The sequence below is a fragment of the Numenius arquata genome, chromosome 1 (assembly GCF_964106895.1).
Source record: "Numenius arquata chromosome 1, bNumArq3.hap1.1, whole genome shotgun sequence".
Classification (NCBI taxonomy): domain Eukaryota; kingdom Metazoa; phylum Chordata; class Aves; order Charadriiformes; family Scolopacidae; genus Numenius; species Numenius arquata.
The window spans coordinates 39,325,699-39,348,730 of NC_133576.1; the positions used below are offsets into that span (position 1 = coordinate 39,325,699).

At 40.9% G+C, this 23,032-nt stretch overlaps 1 protein-coding gene across 1 annotated transcript in view; it reads right to left on the minus strand.

Moving 5' to 3' along the window:
* The window catches only part of URB1 (URB1 ribosome biogenesis homolog), a 55,425-nt gene that overhangs the window by 22,342 nt on the left and 10,051 nt on the right, over window positions 1-23,032 (minus strand). The window contains exons 7-22 of the mRNA XM_074146791.1: window positions 22,889-23,014; window positions 20,987-21,117; window positions 19,631-19,826; window positions 18,211-18,348; window positions 17,658-17,831; window positions 16,869-17,019; window positions 14,270-14,392; window positions 11,974-12,086; window positions 10,639-10,758; window positions 7,199-7,315; window positions 6,416-6,554; window positions 5,432-5,602; window positions 3,986-4,182; window positions 3,204-3,428; window positions 2,483-2,662; window positions 603-1,458 (exon numbers count right to left, since the gene is read on the minus strand). Of these exons, the coding sequence (XP_074002892.1) occupies window positions 603-1,458; window positions 2,483-2,662; window positions 3,204-3,428; window positions 3,986-4,182; window positions 5,432-5,602; window positions 6,416-6,554; window positions 7,199-7,315; window positions 10,639-10,758; window positions 11,974-12,086; window positions 14,270-14,392; window positions 16,869-17,019; window positions 17,658-17,831; window positions 18,211-18,348; window positions 19,631-19,826; window positions 20,987-21,117; window positions 22,889-23,014 (3,157 nt within the window). The remainder of the gene's footprint in view (window positions 1-602; window positions 1,459-2,482; window positions 2,663-3,203; window positions 3,429-3,985; window positions 4,183-5,431; window positions 5,603-6,415; window positions 6,555-7,198; window positions 7,316-10,638; window positions 10,759-11,973; window positions 12,087-14,269; window positions 14,393-16,868; window positions 17,020-17,657; window positions 17,832-18,210; window positions 18,349-19,630; window positions 19,827-20,986; window positions 21,118-22,888; window positions 23,015-23,032) is intronic.

Consider the following 23,032-nt stretch of genomic DNA (forward strand, 5'->3'; position numbering starts at 1 on the left):
AAGAGAAATTAAATCAAAGTGATCCTGTTCTGTCAAGTTGAATCCTAACTCATAATTTTGCTAGCAGAAAATTTAACAGTCTTGTCAATTTAATGCTGCTGTTGGTTTGGAAAGTTTTGGACTGCCAGCTTAGGAAGGCATTACTGTAGGAAGCTATACTTGGAGATTTATTTTAGAAGAGTTTTGGACTCTTACACTTGTAAAAGTGAAAGCTTACGTTCTGCAAAACCATATGGCTACGGCATTCCACTCACCAGATAGTGTTCTATCTATGCCCGAGAAAAAGTTTTTACCTCATATACTAAAGCAAGATAAGCATGAAGACAGATTTCCAAATGCACTAAGTATTAAATAAGGGCTTCAAAGGAGACTGGGCAACAGCAACTGTAAGAGTACTTTGCTTCAGTCTAACAACCAGCCTTCACTACTGTACTTTAGCTTTTATGCTGCAGAGGTACTTATAAGAGAATCATCAGAAGTTAGACACATAAAATTTATCACCTCTACTTATTGCGCAGAGGATAAAAGACTTTAAGACCAGCAGAGTCTACACCAGGAATTTAGCCTCCCGAATCACAAATAGAGATCAGTTGTAGTTTTACCTGCAGAAGGTCGGGTGAAATCATACTGTTCTCTGCATTGCAAATACACATTAATGAGCGGAAGAAAGCTCTCCATGTTTTTCCTGAGGTACTTTCCAGTGGCACTGCTCAGACACCACAGCTCAAACTGCAGCAGGTGAGTCCTACAGTGTTTTATCAGCATGCCTACAATGGCAAGGGAGGTTTCTGACCTCTGGTTAAGGCAGTGAACATGCACCTCTACACTGACTGCATGTGCAAGGACTGGCTCGCCTTGGAGAGCCTGAAGGAAAACTTTCTCCAAATCTTTGCTGGCTGATGCTGACATCAGTATCCCCAAAGCTTTAATGTGTTCTGAAGATAGCAGTAGTTCTCCTTCTTGGGGCTGCCTTTGGTAGCTCTCTGTGAGGAGCTGCACCAAAATCTGTCCATAGAAGCTTAACTGTTTCCCTTTTTTAGGGGATTTTTCAGATTTCTGAGTAGTCAAGCTCGTCTCAGGAAGTCGCAGCATGGTTAAAGTGATCTCCTTCAGCTGAGCTGGAGCCATGTATATATGCAATTCCTCCAGAGCCTCCAGTTGGTAAGACTTCTTAGGAGAGATCTGGCTTTTGTCTTTCCCCGCAGCCTGTAGCTCTTTCAAGACACTTTTTGTGATAGCTTCAAAATACCTCGTTAACACATGCTTGTGATTCATGCTCTGCAACATCGGGGCACCCATTTTCAACAACTGGAGCACACCAGAATTGAGGTGAGCTGACAGGAGCTTCACAGTGACAGGGTTTAAACTGTGCTGAGGAAGAGAACGTTGTTCTAAAGCCAGGAACCAACTCTCCAGCGTAGGATGTCTGAAAATTAACATGAGTGTATCTTGTAGCGTCTGTAACAAATGGTTGAAACAATAGCACTGAATGGATAACTATAGTTAGGGTGGAAAAAATAAAATCATTTATCTGCCTATTTTCCAGAGCATGTTTATTACAATTACTGAAGATTAAACTGTCAACAGGTCAGAGGATAAAAATATTAACGAATTACAAGCACATAAATACCATTCTTCCAATGTTTATGGTGTGGGAGGCACACCTTCACTCAACATTCTCCACAAGTCTAAGCACATTTCCAGGGGGAAACTGTATATTCTGGGGTTTGTCAATACAATTCCATCCTAGTCTCCACAAATTCACAGAACAGATGAAAGGGGGGCAACAGATCATTCCTCCAAGTACGTAATTTTCATAACCAGGCTTTACACAGGGCTTAGGGAATAGAATTTTGTCTGCAAAGGTGAGTAATCTCTGTCAGGACCTCTCTTGACTGTATTCCAGCTCAGTGGTGAGACTGTGGATAATGGCCTTCGGTCAAATCTCCAGACGGTGGTTTTGTAACTGCTGGACCACATGCTCAAAGTTCCTAAGACCTCCTTCTAGACCTTAACAGCATCTCCGCATCAACCTGTTTCCACTCAACACAACTCTGTGAAATACAGAGTATGATATCCTGTTCACTCCTTGCCTTTCTAAGGACCTGGAAAACGCTGTAAGTACTGCTTCTACAAAGCAGGAATATATTATTCAAGCCCTTATACAGTGAGCGTATGACAGACACACTTTGATCCTAACAGAAATCCCAGAAATCCTCATGACTATTATCGAGTCACAACACTCACAAAGCCTGATCCCTGCTAGGGATCCCTGTTGTCTGTCACGTTTAGCCAGTTCCATGCTTTTGCGGTCAGCAAAAATACATCAACATAATTTGTGCTCAAAAACCATTCATGTTTAAGATAATTTGCTTTACCTAATGGTTCAGCAAAACTTAGGACTATTCCCCTAGATCCCTTTGATCAAATCAAAGTTTACTAACAGGTGAGCTTCTGGCCTGTGCATCAAGGGATTTGGTACCTTGTCATTTGAAGACTCCTCTGTAATCAGAGATTCCTCATCCATAAAGAGATCTGATTCAGTCTGACGCTCCTCTCGTTTCTGCTGATTATCCAACTCTATCTGATTTCCTCGGCACAAGCAGCTGCTCAGCAGGCCCATATAAAGGTCAACAAGGCGAGGACCAAAAGTCCTACCAAGCTGTGAAAATAACAGACGTTGGGAGTTGAGAAAAAAGGATAGAAGCAGAAGGATAATTATCCAACAGGAACAGAAATTAACTAAGAATTTCTTAGATTACAACCTTTTCTGGGGTAAGGAATTACTCCCCACTATAGAAACCTGATTCTAAGAAAAGTCTCAGGGTGACAAATAAGTATTTGTAGATTTTCACCTATACTGTGACTTTTGGTGTAACACAGGCCAATGAATTTCACTCTCTGGAGAGGTTTCTTATGAAGACCCAGGAGCTGGACTAAAATCTGGAGTTTATTTGCACTACACACAGATCCGTAAGGTAACCCACGCAAAGTAAATCCAAGACTCCTCAACAGTTAGAAGGATAGACATTTGTTTACAAATTAGGTGCAGGTTTGTCTGCTGCTCTATAGCCTCAGTGAGAGCTGAGTATGTGAAAAAGCTGCAGAACTGGATCCTTAAGTTTTAATGGCCAACTCATTTGTACTTGCTGCATTAAAACAAAACAAACCAACCCACAATATCATCACAATATTGCTCTTACACTGCCAAAGTTTTCCACTGTGGATTTCAGGTATAGCAACACATGCTTTACTCCTAACAACAGCTGTTCAGGCAGGAGCTGGGAACCCAAGTCTCTCAGTTTTGTCTGGATATCATCTTCCAGTAAGGTATCGCTTCCTCTCTCATAGGCATTCTTTAGCAAAGTAGTAAATACAGAATCCAGGGCCACAGCAGGTTCTTTCCATAGCTCTTTGCATTTTTTAAACTGTTTAAAATGGAAAAAAACATAAAAGGAAAATAAAGATGAGTATGAATCAAAAGTTTCTTTAGCTACCTCTGTTTTGCAACTAGTTCTGTGCTGAAAGTGAGACTGAAGCTCCAGGAGCATACGTGTGCAGCCCTGCTATCACAGAGCTAGTCAAAGGTGTCCCATGGCAAATCTGTACATGGTCACTGCTGGGCTAACAGAAAAACACAGCAACCCCTAGCACAGCTGGTTCATGCATTCCCGAACTCCAACCACTGTAAACTGGCTCCTTGGGCAACATCAAACATTATGCTACACGCTGCCTGATGAAGGGCTGTAGTCCAGGTGATTGCATACAACCCTTGAGCCCTGGCTTCACTACCCAACCACAGCAAAGGCTTCTTGTGTCATTAGAGAAAAACCCTTAAGCAAATATGTGTCCCAATGTCATCAAGAAGCAATACAGAATTAGCTTAACATAAACACACTTTCTGATGGAAATGTAACCTTTATACACTGTGAGGCTTTATAGTAATACTGGCTCAAGCATTCAAGTGACTTCAGGCATTCCATACCACAGGTTCCTGAGATTGCTGAGGTATCCAGAGTTTATAGTACTGGTTAAATCGGTAGAGCTGAGGATACTTAGAAACTTTCAGGGACTGCAGATCGTTATCATAGAGCTGGAACATCAAGCAGAGGGCGAGGGGTTCTCTCTGAGAGTGCAGGAGGTCAGTGAAAACAGCAACAAGATACTCTACGATGTGTGCTCCTAGATAAAGGAAAATAAAAAAAATTAAACCTGTTGACAGAAGTATCTGCATGAGCACAGACACTAGGGCAACCCTCTTTCCTTAAGGCCTGTGAAACAGGCCATATAGCATAATTCAGAAAAGTACTGAATAGGATTAAAAAGTGTTTGTGACAAGCTAGGCAAGTGCTCCTGACCCACTGAGGTACCTGGAAAAATATTCCATACAGTAGTTGTCATTGAAGTAAATAATCACCCCACTTTAAGACACGTGCTTAGGTTGGCCTGTTTCCTTCCAGCCAAGCATAAAACTAACTCTGCCTTTACTGTGTTATATTGAACTTGTCTGTATTTTGATGGGTAAGGACCTCAGCCAAGCACCACTTAATAAGAGAACTGATTTGTACTGGGGGTAACACACCCAGGTTAACACACACTGGTTAAATACAGAAGATTTTCTTTCAGAATTGGGACTTCAGTCCCACCCCAGGTGCCACTCAACAGCCAGATACATATAGGACTTAGTGAGGTGCTGTGCGGTTGGCAAATCCTGCTCCGAGGCCAACTTCTGTCCCTGTGATTCCTCACTCCATCAAATCCTTTCCTCACGGAAGTGGTAGGACTGTGCAACATTCACCCTGGAGCTTCATTTCCAAAGAAAATTTCTTTAGAGAACACATTCATTTTCTGTTCAACAGTGCTGTTCTCTCTTCCCTACTGACTGGTCTCAGTGGAATAGCTGCCTACAGCCATTGAAACCACCTTCCTCTCATAATCTGCATACTCTGTGATTAAAACCGTCTGTCACTGAAGCACAACTGCTTCCAGGCCAAGACTGCCCACGAAGGGACAGCGTCTCGGCGCTGCTCCTCAGTCCCCTCTATACTGTGCTCAGAGCCTGGGATCATTCTCCTCCTCCACTCCCCGCATCTCATAGGGGACAGGAGGGCTCTCTTTTTCTGACATGGACAAATTTGTCTTCCCACAGTAGCAGGTCCCTAGAGTCAAATGGCAGTTTATAGAATGCCTGCTTTCCCATCTATTTTCCCAACTCCAGAAACAGAGAGCAAGCTTCTTTAAGGTCAGGAAAAAAGGAGAGAAGCACCTCATACACTTTAATGCCTCTCTTGAGCGGGGAACACCATGGATCTGCACCTCCTTCTGCTTGCAATGAAGACAATAAAATGTCTTGAGGAGCTCATTAGGGAAGAATGACCCCACTCTCACTCCACTAGCATAGACAATACATAGAAACAAAAAAATTCTGTACCTGTTCCATTTTCAGTCTGAAGCAACAGTATATTCCTGCCTTCTAATGCAGCAGGGACAACAGCACTGAATGGAAATGTTTGGATAATCATGTCTTCATTTAAAGTTAACCCAATTTCTTCATCCAAGCCATCACTGCCCTCAATCAGGACATCCACCATATCCAGGACATCTATTAAGTGAAGAAAAAATATAAGCTTAGGATTCAGACTAACTAGAAAACAATGGAGACAGAATCCAACATTAAAAGAACATCCTGAGCAGTCCTTAAAGAGTGTCTCAGCTCTATATGGCCAGAGAAACAAATCCTGGTCACGAAAGAGTCAAAGACAGCTTTAACATACAAAGAAGACACCATGTATTCTGTGGCTGACATTACATCTCTATAATACAGTCAACTAAGGCAACTGATCCATCTGGTACCAAGCGTTAAACTACCTCAATTATCTTACATTTATGTACTGCAAAATCCTACGCATGGACTGTTATAGCTGAACAGCCAGCACATGGTAAGCTGTCCAAGTGTCCATGTCTGCACAATTTTTAGTCTGTCCACTGTAAGGCTGTGACCGGTCCCAGAACAGCAGGAGCAGCAAAATTCCAGTTGTGTGCCTGGGAGTAAGAAAGTTCCCTGGGCAACCCAGCCTCTTCCTCCTGGATGAGCAGATATGAGCAGCCCCAGGGAGAGGAACTGTAATGGTTTTCATTTTAGTTAGAAAATGCGCCTGCAGAAGACTGAAGAGAGAGATTTAAAATACTGTTAAAATGGCGTAACTGCATCAGAAATTACTTTTGGTGGTAAAGTGGTAACTTTGCAATTCAGACTTCTACTTCTGATGCTAAATATAACTGGAGGGCTGAATCTCCAGTAGGTCCTTGCTTAAGCAGGATTTCCATAGTTATCTGTCATCAGTTTGCACATTATGGGTAGAAAATTTAGCACAAAGTGTTGGAATTCTCTGTCGTTGAAGGAATCACCACATACCGTCAATGTGAGAGATGGGGATGCTGACGTTATCAGAGTCTTGTTTAAACATATTAACTTGGAGCATACTGGCTTCTTGAACAAGGTCTGCTGCTTTATCTGTATATGGATAGGGATTTGCCACCAGTTTCAACAGGATCTGTTAATGAAGGTTGAGAGAAAAGTACAGTGCACAGGCCATTGAGTCTACAGGATCCATATCTTGTAAAGAAAGACTATGTTCTTAAAGTGGTTGGAAGCTGGGAAAGTTTTAGGAAGCAACTTCCATATACTCCTGCAGGAATCTGCCCGAATCCTGCAAGAATCTTCTTCAAAAAGAAATGTCCACTGCAATTTTGCATCTGAAGTGCTACCACAGACTGAGTCCCTGGGAAATTGCAATGAAAAGGAAGTAGTGGGCATTTAACATTCTGAAAAGCAAACAGGAAACATCAGCTTTTCTTGTAAAAGATTACAATTTACTCAGGTCTGATAATTTTGGCAGGTATTGCAACATAAAGAGGAGATAAGAGCTACCCCCACACAGAACACTCTACCCTTATATCAACAATCCTGTAATAACAACTTAATCTTTCTGGATTTAATTTTCCTCCAAATCATTTTACTGTCCTCCCACCCAAGACAAGAAAGATGTCAGCTCTGAATAAAGAATTACAAACACTGCTTTTCTCAGAATCCATTCACTGATCTTTGACAGGTTTCTCAACAATAGCAACAAAATAATTAGTTTCCATTAATGCTATTCTTGGCATTGTTTATCCAGCTAATTTGAACAGTTGTTACCCTTTCCAAAAACTGAATCACTGCTTCCTTTTTGTCTTCTTTTGTATTATCCAAGTGTTCCAGCCAAATTGAAAGTTCCTTCCACGTGTACTCAAACACTCCGCTGTCACGTAAAACCTGTCCAGAAAACCAAAACAAAATCAAAACAACTGAAATACAAAAGCCCCCAAAAGCACAGGTCTTTTTGTACAGCACCTTCATGTTTTCTTCTTCTTGGAAAGAAAAAAAAGAAGAGCAGGTTGATGAGAAGAACTGTTATTCTCACCTCCACAGTTCAAAAGGCCTTACTCCCACTCAGCATGGCCACTCTAACTGCATAACAGAGGGTAAAACTGAATGCATTTTTTAAACAAAATCTCCCAAGACTGTATCATCTGACCTCAGCCTAACCAGGACCAAGGCTTAGTGTCTTCATCATGGCTGATCGCTTACTGCTCTCTGCGCAAGAGCAGTAAGAAGTGAGGCATGACTATGTTACAGCTGATGAATTAAAGCCACTGAGCTCTGCCAGACACACACAAGCTCTGTAGGAAAAGGGCAGGAAACAGGATGGGGCAGAGATAGGAGGGCTTTAAGAATGACCAAACTAAGAGGCAAAACATGGCTTACTCTCTTAAAAACCAGTAAAATCAGTTGACAGCAACTTCTTTCTGCCCCTTTGTTCTCAGAGCCTCTCTCCCTCTCACCTACTGTCTGCAGCACAAACCCAGTACAACTCCACCTGGTTCCTGCCCTCACACTGAGCATGTGCATGGGATGGATGCCATATGCACCCCATTGAAGTACACTGCCAACAGCTATTCACCGGACTGCGCAGTGAGCACATGGATATGAACATTCATTCCCATGTATCTGAAACACAAGACTGACTTCTACAAGCACTCAGTGTGCAGGAACCTGCTTCAGCGTGTGCCGGGGCAGTAGGCACTGGATCCAGAGGCTGTTGTGCTACCTGATGAGGCAGCCTCTCTGCCGCTTCATTGCTCAAGGACTATGGGTCCAGGGGCACAAAGGAAGAGAGCCGGCTGCAGAATGCAGCCACAGCCAGGGCCAATCCATCTTGCTGGTCCCAGTCTGCAGAAGAGCCTTCTGTGTTGGACAGCTTCAACAGAGCGGCCTCAAACACAAGATGTGTCCCCTGCAACGTGGGCTACTACAACGCTGTCTCACACACTGGCAAGAAAGGTCCCCGCAAGGCACAGCCAAAGGTAAGAGCCAGGATAAAGGCTAGAAGGGCTTTTGGTCCAACCACGTCACGTCCTTCTCTTGTCAGCAATCAGTCAGCACAAGCCTTGCTGAGGTCAAAGTTGCCTGGACACAGAGCATTCGTTCCCTCCACCTTAGTAAATCTTATTCTTATAATTTCAAGAGAGCAGGCTATACTGCTTTAAGAGGGTTGTCCATCTTTGTACCATTATAGGAAGAAACAAAAAGCGCCATCCCCTTAAAAACAGCCTGTAGGGGGGCTTTTGAAAATTACTGAGGTAATATAAAGGAAAATCACTGCTAAATTAAATCTAAATCTACCTGTGCTTTAAAGAGTTGGGCAGATGGTAAACAGTCAAATATACAAACAGTGGGTTGTGACCACAGCAAAGTCCAGAAGGAAGCGCAGGCATACCCACAGTTGCTGTGGGTGGCAAGGTAGACACAATTTTACCACAGTCAAGTAATAGGCATTAAAATATTTAGAAACTTTTGCCCACTTTCACGCTATCTAAATTCAGGCCCTCATCTGAGGCACCTAAATTAGGAACTTGGTGACCCTATGCTCCATCTGTAAAAGAAAGAAAGGAGGAGGAGGGAGGAGGAAGAGAAATGGCTGTTTGAAGTACAACCCAGATGACACGCGATTTGAATACTGCGGCGGTAGAACCACCTGGCCCTCACTCTCAACAACAGAAGAAACCTTGACCAGCTTCCTAACTCTGGAATCTACATTAAATGACTGTAATTATGCAGGATGAATCTGTTCCTTGCCTTTGTTTCTCCCCACACGCAAAATACAAAGGAAGCTAGCACAGCTCATTTGCTCTACATTTACTCTGTGTACACCACCACCAGCTATAAAAATAACATCACTGCTTACACGAATCTGACAGGATAATTCCTTTAAAGAAAGAAAAAAAAAAGAAAAAAAGGATTCATTTTTAAATAATTAACTATTTTTGGCACAGTCTTGAAATAGAAATACACTTGCAGCTCTCATGAAAACAGGCAAGAACAGAATGTGAAATCCAAAAACATGCCTTCCGATTATATGGCACTGTGTTGAAAAATAAGCAAAACACACTCATTAACATCTATTCTTAGCAGCCTTTCTGCTGACATAACTGCCCTAACTTCACTGCTCCTGTATTCTCTTCAGAGCAAACAAAATGGACTGAATCTAAAAGAGGAAACAAGAATGAGTCAGGCAGCCCACGTCTCCACTCAGCAAAAGAATCCAAATACAGTAGAAAAACTGTACTGGGTAGCTTTTGATTGAGATAATCATTACTATGAGACAAAGTTAACCTGCCTTTAATCCCTTGCAGGGATCAAGGGCAGCTAGAAACTAATTTAATCCCTAACTTTGGTGCAGTGGTTTGAGTATTACAATTGCACCCAATTGTGATTGAAGCTAAACGCAGAAATTAAATGCACAAATCTGTATACAAACTTGTATGCTGCTATTACTATGGGACACTGCATGAGGAGCCCTGTTCAGGCCTTCGAACAGCTTTTTGGACTTTTTTTTTGGGGGGGACAGTTGTTTGGTTGTGTTTGTTTTTAATGTAGGTCTCTACCCCTACTTAGATAACTAAAAGATGCTCAGTTTTAAAGATACTTGAATTGACAGCTGTGAGTGCCCTCAGGAGATTTGTAGTTGATAGCACCTCTGAAAAGTCAGATAACTTACTTAACTGCACAGAAGGGGATTTTAATTCATTTTTAAGACCTAAGTACTCCTTGCATTAGAGCTTGTATCAGACTGTAAAAAACAGGACTATTTTGCACGGCCAGAGCAAACTAGCTAAGGCTTTAGGAAGACTAGAGTGATGGAGCACAGATTAAATAAAAAAGGATAAAAAAAGAAAGATCAAAAATAATCTCTTCTTGATCAATGTCAAGACCTTTACAGGTACTACATCAGTTTATTACAGTATTGGAATTAATTCAGCCTAGGGAGGGTGGGCAAACAACAAAGAAATTCTCCTTACTATTTCATCAACTGTTGAAGCAAATTCAGTTGACAGCATTTACTTTCATAGAATACTTAGCTAATGGGTAGTATTCTTACAGCAATTTCCAACAACAGTCACAGAAAATGGGAAAGAAGACTGTTGGCCACACAACTATGCAGTAAAGGTATCAGCTTTAAGAAAAATTTCAAAACACAGAAATTTTAGATTAATGAGATATAGTAAATATCCTGATATTTCAGATCAAACACCTACCTTGATGATCAGTTTTTTGGTTGAAATTTTCAGGTGAGAATGGTTACTCGTAACAAACATTTTCATCAGTAAATAGAATACTGATCTTTCACCAGATACCTTCTCTGTCTCAGAAACATCCTAAAAGAAAAATATATTAGAATTCCCCTGATACAGCAACACTGTAGGGGATTATGTTGCACTGAAGCAGAAATGTAATAGAAGTATACTATTTTATAGACCTACCCAAAAATACCAAGGCCAGAAACAAATGGGATCAATTATAATATTTTGCATTCAGTGAGCCAGGAAACGGAGATTTTTTGGAATGTGGAAGAAGAGAGGAATAGCAGAAACACCAATACAAGGGTCCAAGATAAAGCCATCTTCCTCCACAGTCATCCATCCTATTTCTATTCTCCCTAGGAATTCAGATTTCCTACAAGTACTGCCTGAATAAGAAATATAACCATTTAAGAGACTGATCCCCAAAGAATACAAAAACAATGCTAGTCACAGGGATGCTGAATGCTATCTGAACAATAAATGATGATCCTTCAGCCACATCCCCTACTTTTCTCGCTGACTTGCATTTGATGTCTAACAACTGTAACCCCCTGCAACATTGCCAGATTTAGCTTTTATCTTTCCTATTAAAACCTGTCTATACTAGAAGGGCAAAGCCACAAGAAAATACTTAAGCTTCTTTGCCTGTTTCCAGATTTTCCTTTGCTTGCTCTTACCTCTCCTCAGTTTTCCTTTATAGTCAACTGGAAAGGACAGAAAATCTCCTACAAAGCAGGGTGACAGTCACAACACCCATGGGTATCTCTGCTTCCCCCCAAAGCTAGGCCCACTCTTTTCTCTAGACATGAAAAGCAGGCTCTCTACAGCTGTCTTACTTTACAGGCCTGCAGTAAAGTAGAGCAGGGGCCCTGAAGGTTTCCAGTAATCATGGAGAGGAAGGAGAGCCTTAGCTAATGCCAGAATCTTCCCTGATAATGGGTGGGATGGCTCCCATCACCAGCTCACTTCCTTGGTCTGAAATTTCAGTCTTTCCAGACGAGTGAAAACCAGCAAATTCTCACTCTTGCCCCTCTCCAAGGACAAGGAGAGCTGAAGGAAACCTTGTCCAGCCCTCTTCAGGGAAGCAAAAATTTCTATCCTTTGTAGAACAACTTTTCAGGTCAGAAGTGATTCTTCACTAATGCTAAGATTTTAAGTCTTACTTGTTTTACAAAAGGGTCATCTCCTAAAATCACTGGACTGGGAGTAATTTAAAACTAGGCAGTGCTGGATGTAAAGATTTGAGGACAACAGGCCAAAGAAACATAAATCTGCTGTGAAGTCTCTTACCTGTACTCTGAACCAGGCAAATTTATTTGCAGGAAGTTCCAAAGCTACTTTCAGTATATGGTGCTGCAGAACAGGGGGGACCTCCTCTCGGAAGCCCTTTTCAGTGACGATACCTGAGGTTTGAAAGGAATACAATTAACTTCATTTTGGTATATCTTCCTGAGATTTCAGGAACATGAATCATTTAGGGTTTCAAAACAACATTGTGAAATAAGCTGGCAATCCACAAATTTTGACACCATGAGATCCTCAGACACACTATGGTTATGTTTGGCCACCTTAAGGCTGGAATCCAGCCCTCAGCAGGGAAAGACTAACACCTGCCTCTCGCACAAGCCATTACTGGTGCATGGGAATACAAAATCTCTTCTATCAGTCTCAGCAACCCTGAAAAGCTGTGTCCTACAGGAAATAGAGAGGATGGATAAACTGGAGACCAAAATACAGAATTTAAGTCAATAACAAATCTTAATGCTTATACTATTACAATATTTGCTACAGGCAACGAACTATACACTTGCCTCTCCCTACATCACTTTTGTCACCTGCTCACAACAACTGCTTTGGCACAGCTTCAGAATTATTCACTTTAGAAGTCACACAGCTGTGCAGAGACCCTTGCAGCATCCTCCAAAAATTGTCCTGCCCACGCTTTAACTGCAGTTAAGTTATACACAGAGATCAACTTTATAAAGCTTTGGTGTCAGTGTGCTTTTCATCATCTGTGTAGTATCTTTGTGATCCATGTTAGAGAGAGAACTATAGATTTTAAAAATGCAGCATCACTACGAAGTCTAGCTGACAGTAAGACTAAACAATAAAACTGTACCAGCTGTGTAAAGCACATATTGCTACAAGGTATAAAAATATGCTGCCTTTGGAGTGTATGTTGTTTCAGGATGATGGGAAGGAACGAGAGAACACTCAAGCTGGCATCTGAGAGAGTGAAATTTCAAGATTAATTTACACCATCATTTTGTACCATACCACCTGCATCAAAATTAATATCCAGGCTCACTTCATTACATTTGTTTGAGAATGACATTTTATTTTCCATTCTATTCAACTTTTTTATTATATTATTTTATACTGTAACAAAACATAGCACCAAAGACTTCTGCCTCATAAAAAAGTGTCCTGCCTTTTGTCCATTTTGGAAAAGCAGACCAATGCAAGAAAAAAAAAAGATAAATGGGATATGCGATTTGGTGAGTCACCAAGTATACAAGCCAATTAAACATGCCCTGACAGAGGGGAAAAGAAACCTCACGCATGAGCCAACAGTTGATTCAGAAGGTTTTCTTGTTTAAAGCCCGTTTTTCCCCCTGCAAACTTCAATTAAGGCATTTATATAACACCCATTCTTACACATCCCAGACATGCCTAAAATACAGATAGTTGCTCTAGTCTGTTGGCCTACAAGCTCTAGTGGCCCACAGACAGCAATGATGCCCAAACAGCATTTTGCTCTCTCCTCCAGTCCCAATTTTAAATGGCTGTATTTATTGTACCACAAGCAGTACTGGAGGATCTTGCCCACAGCCCATAATTGGTGGCTGATCATCCTTGCTGCATTAAGCAGGTACAGAATGTCTCTGTTTACTTCTGCTGTATGAAGAGGAATATCCTCCACAAACATGACATCAGAGACAAAAATACAACATTGCTAAAGTGATTCCTCATATAGATTTTCCACAGGAGATAGTACCGTGCAGAATACTGTTGTTATCCCCACATGCTGCCAAATTGAGTAATTCAAAACACAGCAAATGGAAAAAATACTTGAATGTTAAAAGATTTTCCAGATCGACGTGCTTCTTCCCCACCCCAAACTTTATGTGGACTATCCTGTTAAAAAAAATTTCTGTCATTGCAGCTAAGAAGAGTTTGGAAATAACTTACTTATGTTGGATTGTTGACATAGGTCTAGGAGAATTACACACCCAAATCTCATGAAGAGTTGGACATAAGTCTTCCGCAGGAACATTAGAATTAAAACCCCATAAAGTCCAAATTTTTGCAAGAATATGACACACAAAGGGGAAGACTGTAGGGCAACCTACCACTTACAACAACTGAGTGTAGCAGAGCAGCTATGGAATTTAAAAGGGCAGAGTGCCAGCGTACTGCAGAAATAGCAACAATAAATGCCAACACAATGAAGAAACCAAAATGAGTTACTTTTAGACAACAGTTCTTTCTCTATCTACACAGAAAAGCGAACATTCCCGTCTGCTGTGGACTTTGTAAATAGCTGGAGAAAGAAATGAAGGTAATAGAAATACCCACCACATACCTTTTAGCAGCTTGCTAAAATCAAAGTTGCTCCGTGCTACCAAGTGGGGCACAACCTTCTGATAAAGGCATATGACCTGAAGCAGTGCAGCTTTCAGAAACAATGTCTCAGCATCATCTGAGCCTAAACAAAATGTTTACATAATTAGTTTCTCCTTCCTTCACACCAAGAAAGCAAAGTGTAGCACCTGCATTACCCAAGATGAGAATCAGTAACTGTATTTCCAATAGACTTGCATATGAAATGATCAGTTATCTTCCTCATTAACAAGAAACAGAAAAAAAAATATGGAATCCCCAGTTTCCTTCCCCAGCATTCCTGTCTGAATATTTTAAAAACTAAACCGGCTTATTCAGTGCTTAAATTGAATGCCGTTTAAGTGCTCAGATGTATAAAAGACAATCTCAACATTTTAACTCTCACTATAAGAATCAAATCAGTCCAACTGCTGTTCAATTTGAGGCTGAACAACAGAAAAAAGTGAAGTCAAGGACATGGTCACGCTGCTGGTTTCTGGGGACACTATTTACCTAATGCCAGGTAGGTTTGACTGGGGAAGTGCAGGAGACAGTACACTAATTCCTTACTTATTTATAACTTCAGTTAAAAGTTTCTTTCTTTCCCTTCCCTCTTTCAAAATAATACTTTCTCAATGTGACCTCTTGGCAAGAGGAAGACAACAAATACATCTGTATGAGAGAAACACCAACCCCAGTTAAGGCAGCCATTCACTTCTTATGAAAAGCTATTTCAGCAGCTAAATAGTCTTTTAGCTTATAACATGAGGACACATAAAAGCTACTTGCTATCCAGTCACTAATGAAAGGAAGCAAAATAAATGAAGGGCAGCCAGGATTTTTTTTTAACACCTACTTTTTTCCTGTTAACTGGGTCTCCCTCAGAGAGCCACGAAGAACTGGATGGATGCCATGCAAAAACTTTGTCTTTGTTTGCCTGAGTCTCAACACCCATTAAAAAAGAATTCTCTAGTGGCCACAGCGCAAATAAAGCTGTAAAAGGTGAGCTGAGAGTGAGTAATACAGTATTATCACCCTAATATGCAGAGAAACTACAGCTACAGTACTTCAGAAAATAGCTGCTCCATTGGTTTCAGCAGGCACTCTATCACTAAAGAGCCTCAGAGCGTCAGCGTTGACAATTATTTTGCTGCCCAAAGCCACACACGGAAGGACATACACTTAAAAATTCTCTGCTCCAGGAAGTCTCACTGTGGAATATCCTATTTGAAGGGCATGAAACTGGCTGTAGGTTTATCTTCAGTCTGTAAGTAAAACATTGCAGGCTGCTAGCCAAGCTACAAAGAGTAATAAAACTTCCAGTTTCTTGCAATGGGACTATGAAAGCAAGTCCTTCAGGAGGGACACTGGTTTTGAGAGACGAAAACTGAAGCCTTCACTTCAACCCTCTCTCCCTCTTCCAAAACTTGACATGTTTTTACTCCCGTGCTACAGCAACACAAGCATTTGTGTAGCCACAGTAACTAGCTACTTCAAAAAAATGATCTCATGGTAAAATAACCTGGCCAAACTATAATATAATACCTCAAAAAAATATTTTTCAGACGTATCAGTTTCCTTGCCTGTTTTATTGTGTGGCTCCAAAATACTCCTAGTGTAAACCCTCCTGTTCTTGACCTATTAAGTTTAACAAGGGCAATTGCAGAGTCCTGTACCTGAGGAGGAACAACTTCATTCACCAATACATACTGGGGGACATCCAACTGGAAAGCACGTTGGCAGAAAAGGACCTGGGGGTCCTGGTGGGCACTGGGTTGAACATGAGTCAGCAATGTGCCCTTGCCACGGAGAAGGCTACTAGTATCCTGGACTGCATTAGGCAAAGCATTGCCAGCAGGTCAAGGGAGGTGATCCTTCCTCTCTACTCAGCACTGATGAGGCCACACCTGGAGTGCTGTGTCCAGTTCTGGGCTCCCCAGAACCAGAAAGACATGGACATACTGGAGAGTCCAACAAAGGGCCACTAAGATGATGAAGGGACAGCAGCATCTCTCCTACAAGGAAAGGCTGCGAGAGCTGCGACTGTTCAGCCTGGAGAAGGACGGCTCAAGGGCATCTCATCAATGTATATAAATACCTGAAGGGAGGGTGCAAAGAGGATGGGGTCAGGCTCTTTTCAGTGGTGCCCAGCAGCAGGACCAGAGGCAATGGGCACAAACTGAAACACAGGACATTTCCTCTGAATATCAGGAAATGCTTTTTTACTGTGAGGGTGACCGAACACTGCCACAGGTTGCCCAGAGAGGTTGTGGAGTCTCCATCCTTGGAGATACTCAAAAGCTGTTTGGACACAGTCCTGGGCAACCAGGTTTAGGCAGGGGAGTTGGACAATGTGACCTCCAGAGGTCCCTTCCAACCTCACCATTCTGTGATTCTGTGACAGCAATTCTGACGCTGGTCAGACCTAAACTGCCCAAAGAACTGAACAAAGCAAAGATTAGTAGTGAATGCACAAGTGACATCTGGACTCTGCTGAAGTTAACTACCTTACATGGGATGAGGATTTCACAACATCCATTCACACACATGTAAGAAGGGGTAACTCCACCTGCTTTGCCTACCATGCTGCTCAGCAACTTCTGCTGTCTCAGTCATCGCCTTCACAGTGGAGACATCACTTTCCTTTTTCTCCTGTTGGCCATCGTGGTGTTCTTTCCCTTGCTTCAGAAGGGACTGCCAGGCAGCCACTATATTGTTCATGTCTGGTAAAAGCTAGAAGCAAAAAGAGTAAATTGCAATAGCTCTCCTGCATGAGACAAAGCTACTGTGATAAACATATTCACAATCAACCATCCAGAGGATTTGCTGTTCTTCACAAAGATTGAAACTGATCTTGTATGCAATCAGCAAAAGATCTGAAATCAAGTAGTATACTTTCACTTCTGCAGAAGATAACAATTGGAAAAAAACATTTTATTGAAAAAGTTTCCTGTGAAAAATTTACATTTGGTTCTTTATCGTCAGGGTATATGTTCAACCCAAGTGCTACCTTGCCTAGTAACTTCTAACTCTGTACGTGAACTCTGCTGGCTAGAGTTTCCTTGAACCAGGAGTATAACTTGCTTCTGAGCCTGCTCTTGGAATTAATTTGCAGCACAATAGCTGCCAACATTAAAAATTTATCTCACAACAAAATTTTATTTGCGTTTCCATCAGACAGCTTTTTTAGGAAATGTAGTCTGCTACTACACCAGTTCTTAACACCTTTTAACCCACAGCATTCCTCTCCCTGCTGCAAAGATACTGTCTCCTGGCTGCCAGGCCACAACCACCTGGGGATGAAGCGCTAAGGAATAGTTTTCTGCTGCAAAATTACTCATGTTAGACCCCAATATTTTTTTATTTTGTACCTTGCTGATGGCTTCTCTGTACAGCTGTACGAATTCCTGCATCGTTGAGAGTGTGTAGATTTCTGACTTTTGCCAGGTTTCTTCATTCAAACAGTACTCAATATTCTTCAAGGCTCTTCTCAGTACCATTGATACAAGCGACAGTATGCTGTGCTTCACTACTACGCTGGGTAACTAAAAGAAGGAAGTTGAATTAATGACATTCCAGTGCTTTCTCTTATGCTTTGCACACAATCTGTACTCTGAATACATGTTAAGATTTGTTAACTAATAAATTACTTCCTAAACCTTCCAGAAAAGACTGTAGGTTTTCAGATTCCCAGCCTAAACCACTAGTGAGCATTGGCAGAGCTGGTGCTTGGGAATGGCTGTTGGAAGCAGTATCAATGCGTTAATTAATTTTCCAGTGCTTCCCCAAGACAGCTTTATGCTGAGACAGAAAATATAAAACATATGTAATTAACCAACTTAAGAAACTTCTTGGATGATCACACACTTAAACTGTAAAAACTCAGACAGAAAAATCCACTGAAATACTATGGATTGCTCTTACATTTAATCCTTGGGTAAACATTATTTTATTGCACACTGCAGGGACTGTTGTTACCATCACCATAGAAAGCAACCTGGGAAGAGGAACAAACTCTGAAGTCTTAAAAGAATTGGAAATCTCTGGTTGAGCCTCATAGATCTGAAATAAAAATAACAATTTAATCAACATTGATATAGTCGTGGAGATAATAGTTTATTTGGTGGAGCATTTCACAGAAGGGCTTTGACTTGTCAAAAGTAATGACAGCACTAAATATCAATTTTTATGCAGAAATGCTAGAGAGCATCCCCACATTTCTATTCAACTAAATGGAATATCCGTATGCAACTTGCACCCTTGTTAAAGGCCATCCCTTTTCAACAAATAGACTACAGATCCTACTTGCCCATTTTAAGCTAAAGCAAAGAGTCAGAGGAACACTCAAAAAGGTCAAAAGGTTTTTCTAGCTGAGCTTCGATGTTGCTCAAAAAAATGTATCATCAACGTGATATCTCCCACTGCTTCTTATGCCGATTCCTTCTTTCCCAGTCCAGTTAAATGTTTACACAGCCTCCTGCTCCGAGCATGGCTGTTAGCAAATGACCTTCCAACTCACTCTATGTCTACACGTTTTAAAGCAGCTGTGGCTCTGAAGCACGGCTCATTTTCCTGCGCACCCACAGAAAACAGGATGCCATGTCCCCCCTCCATTTACCATCTTCGACACTTACCCTGCTGCTTCTTTTCTAACATACCTACAGTAATTGATGGTGTTATTTCAGAACCATTAAGTCCTTCCTGTTTAGCTCACTTAAACCTCCATCACCTAACTTCCCCACTGCTGGACTGGTTTATTTTTAAAATCATTATTTATGAAATATTGTGCCTGTCTGCTTTTTAGTGATTTTAATAAACTTAAAAGCTCTGTGCATTTACAGCTGTGAACACAACACATCTTCAGACATGTGAGTTTCCTCTGATACAGAGCAGCTGCTTCTGAAACAAAACCAAAAAACCCACTCCCTGACCCTCAGCTCAGCCCCTCTGAAATCAATGAAATCTTCTTCCTTGTTACTAGGAAGACCTCAGCTAAATTAATTAATTCAGAGTTAGTTTATACCTAACAACGGCACATCACAGGCTGGCGGGGCTCTCTACTGCACAGTACCAAATTGAAATTACTTTTAAACTGGAATGGCATTATAGTATCTATCTGTAATAAAAGCAATCAAAGGCAGGCTTACTAATCTACTACCAAGTTCCTTGGCTTGGTAACTTTTCTGTAGGTCACGAACATTTGATTTTACCATCTTTCCTATTACAATTTTGCATAATTTTGCACTGCTGTTTAACAAAAACAACTTCAATTTTTGGAAGAGAAAAAGAGTATTGGGATTTCACTTTTCTGTGGAGATGTGGTGCGCATCACTCATACTCTTACCTTTTTGAGCAACTTCAGATTGTCCATCCAAGCTGACTTCAGTCTAGGAACAAAGGAATACTGGGTCTCCTTAAAGTATCTATTCAATAAATCTGGGCATACTTTAAGAATATTCACCATGAGATCAGCAACCATTTCGTCTTCTGTTGCAGTTTTTAAACCAAGCAGAAAACGCAGAAGCACCACATTTCCTCCCCTATTGAAGACAAAAAAATATTTTAAAAAAGAAATCCCTATTTTGATACTTTGCACATATCGTTAACTCTGCAACTGCTCTAACTGCTGCTGGGGTAAATTCAAGGCAAGACCTTTCACACTGCTGGCAAAATTTCTGAGCGTATACTCAGAAAAGGAAGAACTGAATTTACCTCCAGGTTTTCTGCATGACAAACAGTAATAATTTTTAATTAAAACCACAATGTTTCAGAAATATTCTAACCAAACTTCACAAAGCTAAAAATGTAGAATTAAAACTTCATATTAAACTTGGAAGTATTTTCTGTGGCCTTTCAGGTTTTTGGTCTTTTTTTTCTCACATTTTCTTCTGTATGTCACTAAATAAAGTGAGAATACCGCAGATGCCACATGAATACCAGTTAAGATTTTGCTTAAAGGAAGGAACAACCTGCTCTAGCACCACTCAGTATTAATAGGTACTAGATTGCAGTAGCAGGTTTCTTGCCCAGCTAACGCAATGAAGCATAAACTTACCCTATGAGAACACCTCCATGGAATCACAAGAGTTTCAATAGTTTTCTCCATCAGTCATAATCTTAGTGCACATGTACTTCAACTAGTTAGCAAAATGAAATAGTAGTGCAAATAGGTGCTTCCAGATTAGGTGTTGCAGGCCAAATTCTGTCACTACTGAAATCAACAGCAGTGTTTTGCTAGAATCTGGGATAAACCATGTCTGGTTCTACAAAATGTAAATTAGACTACAAATTTCACCACCCTCTGGTTAAGACTGCAGCTTTGATGCTTTATTGTCACATCAAAAGAATTTATGGTCCAAAAATCACACCTTGCAGTAAGAGACTTGGTATCTAGCTTTTCATGGAGATGGCTCAGAGAAACATGACCACTGCCTAAGTCCCTGTGAATAAGGCATAGCATTCTCTACTCTAGTATGCAGAAGTATAAGGAGATCCAAAAGTTTGATCTTGAGAAGCTAAAAACAATAACAACAAAACCCCCAATGTATTTATTTGTTCTGTCACAGAAGAAAGAAGAGACAGAAGCAGAATTCAGTAAAGTTACTGCCAAAGGCCTGGAAGGGCAGGCAAGATAACTAGTGAGGTCTCTCTTGTTCCCAGCACAAAACATACATACAATCTCAGCTGTCTGGTGACTTACTTGCCAGAAGTTCCAAGACTTGGATCATAGAAAGTTATGCCATGTTTCAGAGAGCAGCAGATGTCCATTAAGAAATTATGAACAAGTTCCCGTACCATCATCTTTCCCACCTCTTCAGAACCTTGAGTCATCTATAAAAATCAGAAAGAAGTAAAAGAGGCATATGATTTTTGGTATTGCAGAAGAAAATCTTACATCCATTTCACTCTTCTCTAATTGTATGAAGCATTTTATACAGAAATGCTAAAAGATAATTTGGCTTTTGTTCAGATTAACAAGACAAATTTCAGTTTCTGCATTAAACAGATTAACTATTACAATGTAAATTTTGTGTTTCAAGGAAAGCAAACCTCCCAAATTTAGGTATATATGTACTAACTGCAGGGCAATACTGACTTGGGGCTTTTTGCAAAGAAGTCGGATAGAATAAGTTAGAGAAAAGTCAAGCTAAAGAAAAGTAGTGATATAAAACTTCTATAAATTGGGCAAGTCCATCCTGGCACTTTGAAGTCAAGGACCTAATATTTACTCTGAAATAACTAACTTTTAACCTTGCAGGCCAGATTCACCATGAGAAAGTTCAGAAAGAACAAAAAAAAAAAAAAAAAAATCACTGAAACCTTCAGCATAAAGCATGCAAAAGAAGCGTTTGTATGTTTTTTGGGCCAATTTGGCAGATGAGGGAACAACTTTAACACAGGACAAGAAAGACAGATAGCTAACATCTGAGTATGCCAATGCTTCAAGGAAATGTCAGGTATTAATGCCATTACTGTTACTGGACAAAAATGGAAAAAGAGACCAAATACCTGTCAATCAAAAACTAAAGAAAAAAGAAAAAAGTGAACCCAGGTTCCATTAACCTTTTACAACCAGCACAACTCTAGATCCTTACGAATGAGAAGTCTTGAGCATTGTGGTTGGGAAATCACAGACAATATGACTCACAAGAACTGCATGGAATCGTAAGAATTTAAAATTACTCAAAACTGAAATGCATGTTTATGAATAGGGTCATAGATTTGCACAGCTCCAAGACACCTACTAGAAATAGATCTCCTCCAAAGGGTGTTTGCAATATATCAGGATTGAAACATATCAGGCATAAACATCCAGTAGAGGAAGGATAAGAAGGCAGTTATTAGAAGTTCTGAAGAACTGTTGGCCTTCTAAAGATCAAGCATTAATCAACACAAAGATGAAAAGTCTGCAGCCAAAACCCAGTGGAAGCATAGAAATCTTTCTACTGCTTTGCACTGGCCTTACAGCCATGCCTTGGGTACTCCCACAGTGAAAGGGGGGAAAATAGAGATTACATGATTAATAAAAATAAAAAAGCAAAAAAGGAACTTATTTATGAGGAGAAGATGACAAAACATCTGCAGTACTAACACACATGCACCAGCTGCAGATCTGATCCTTGCCTCATCTATGACTTTAGGAAAGTCATTTCACGGACTGGTAGAATCAATAACAGCTCAGCCCTCAACCTCTCAAACACTGCACGATGAAAAGGCTGGAAACCATCTTGGGAGTTTAGGTCTCATATCAGATCAGCGTGTAGAATGGGTATGAGGCACGTGGTAAAAATATTGCTTTTGACAGACACACAATGTGCCCAGGCAATGGAATACAGTACTCATACCCAAAAGTCCCATTTCTCCCTGGTTAACAGATCTGCACTGCAGTTCTGGTAATCAGGGAGGGGAAACAAAGCAAGCTCCTCAAGCAGTGAGGAGCAGCAGAAAGTCGGGTTTCTTTTTACGGAGCCTCAGCAGATCCCTCTTGAGCTTATCAAGGTTAGAGTAAATCGGAGCTATTTCAAAACCTCCGGGCTGCAAGAGGAGGAGGTAGGGGAAAGCAAATAAGGACTGGGAGTTACACAGAAGTAAGTTACCAGACCTTTAAATCCTCAGGGCTGACATCAGTAATCCCATTCCACCGGTAAAGTGAAGCGATGTGAATCAACACTTCCGCAGTAAAAAAGCGCACCTTCTGGGTTTTGGTGATACTTTTATTTTGAACCACCTGAAAACAAGAAGAAAA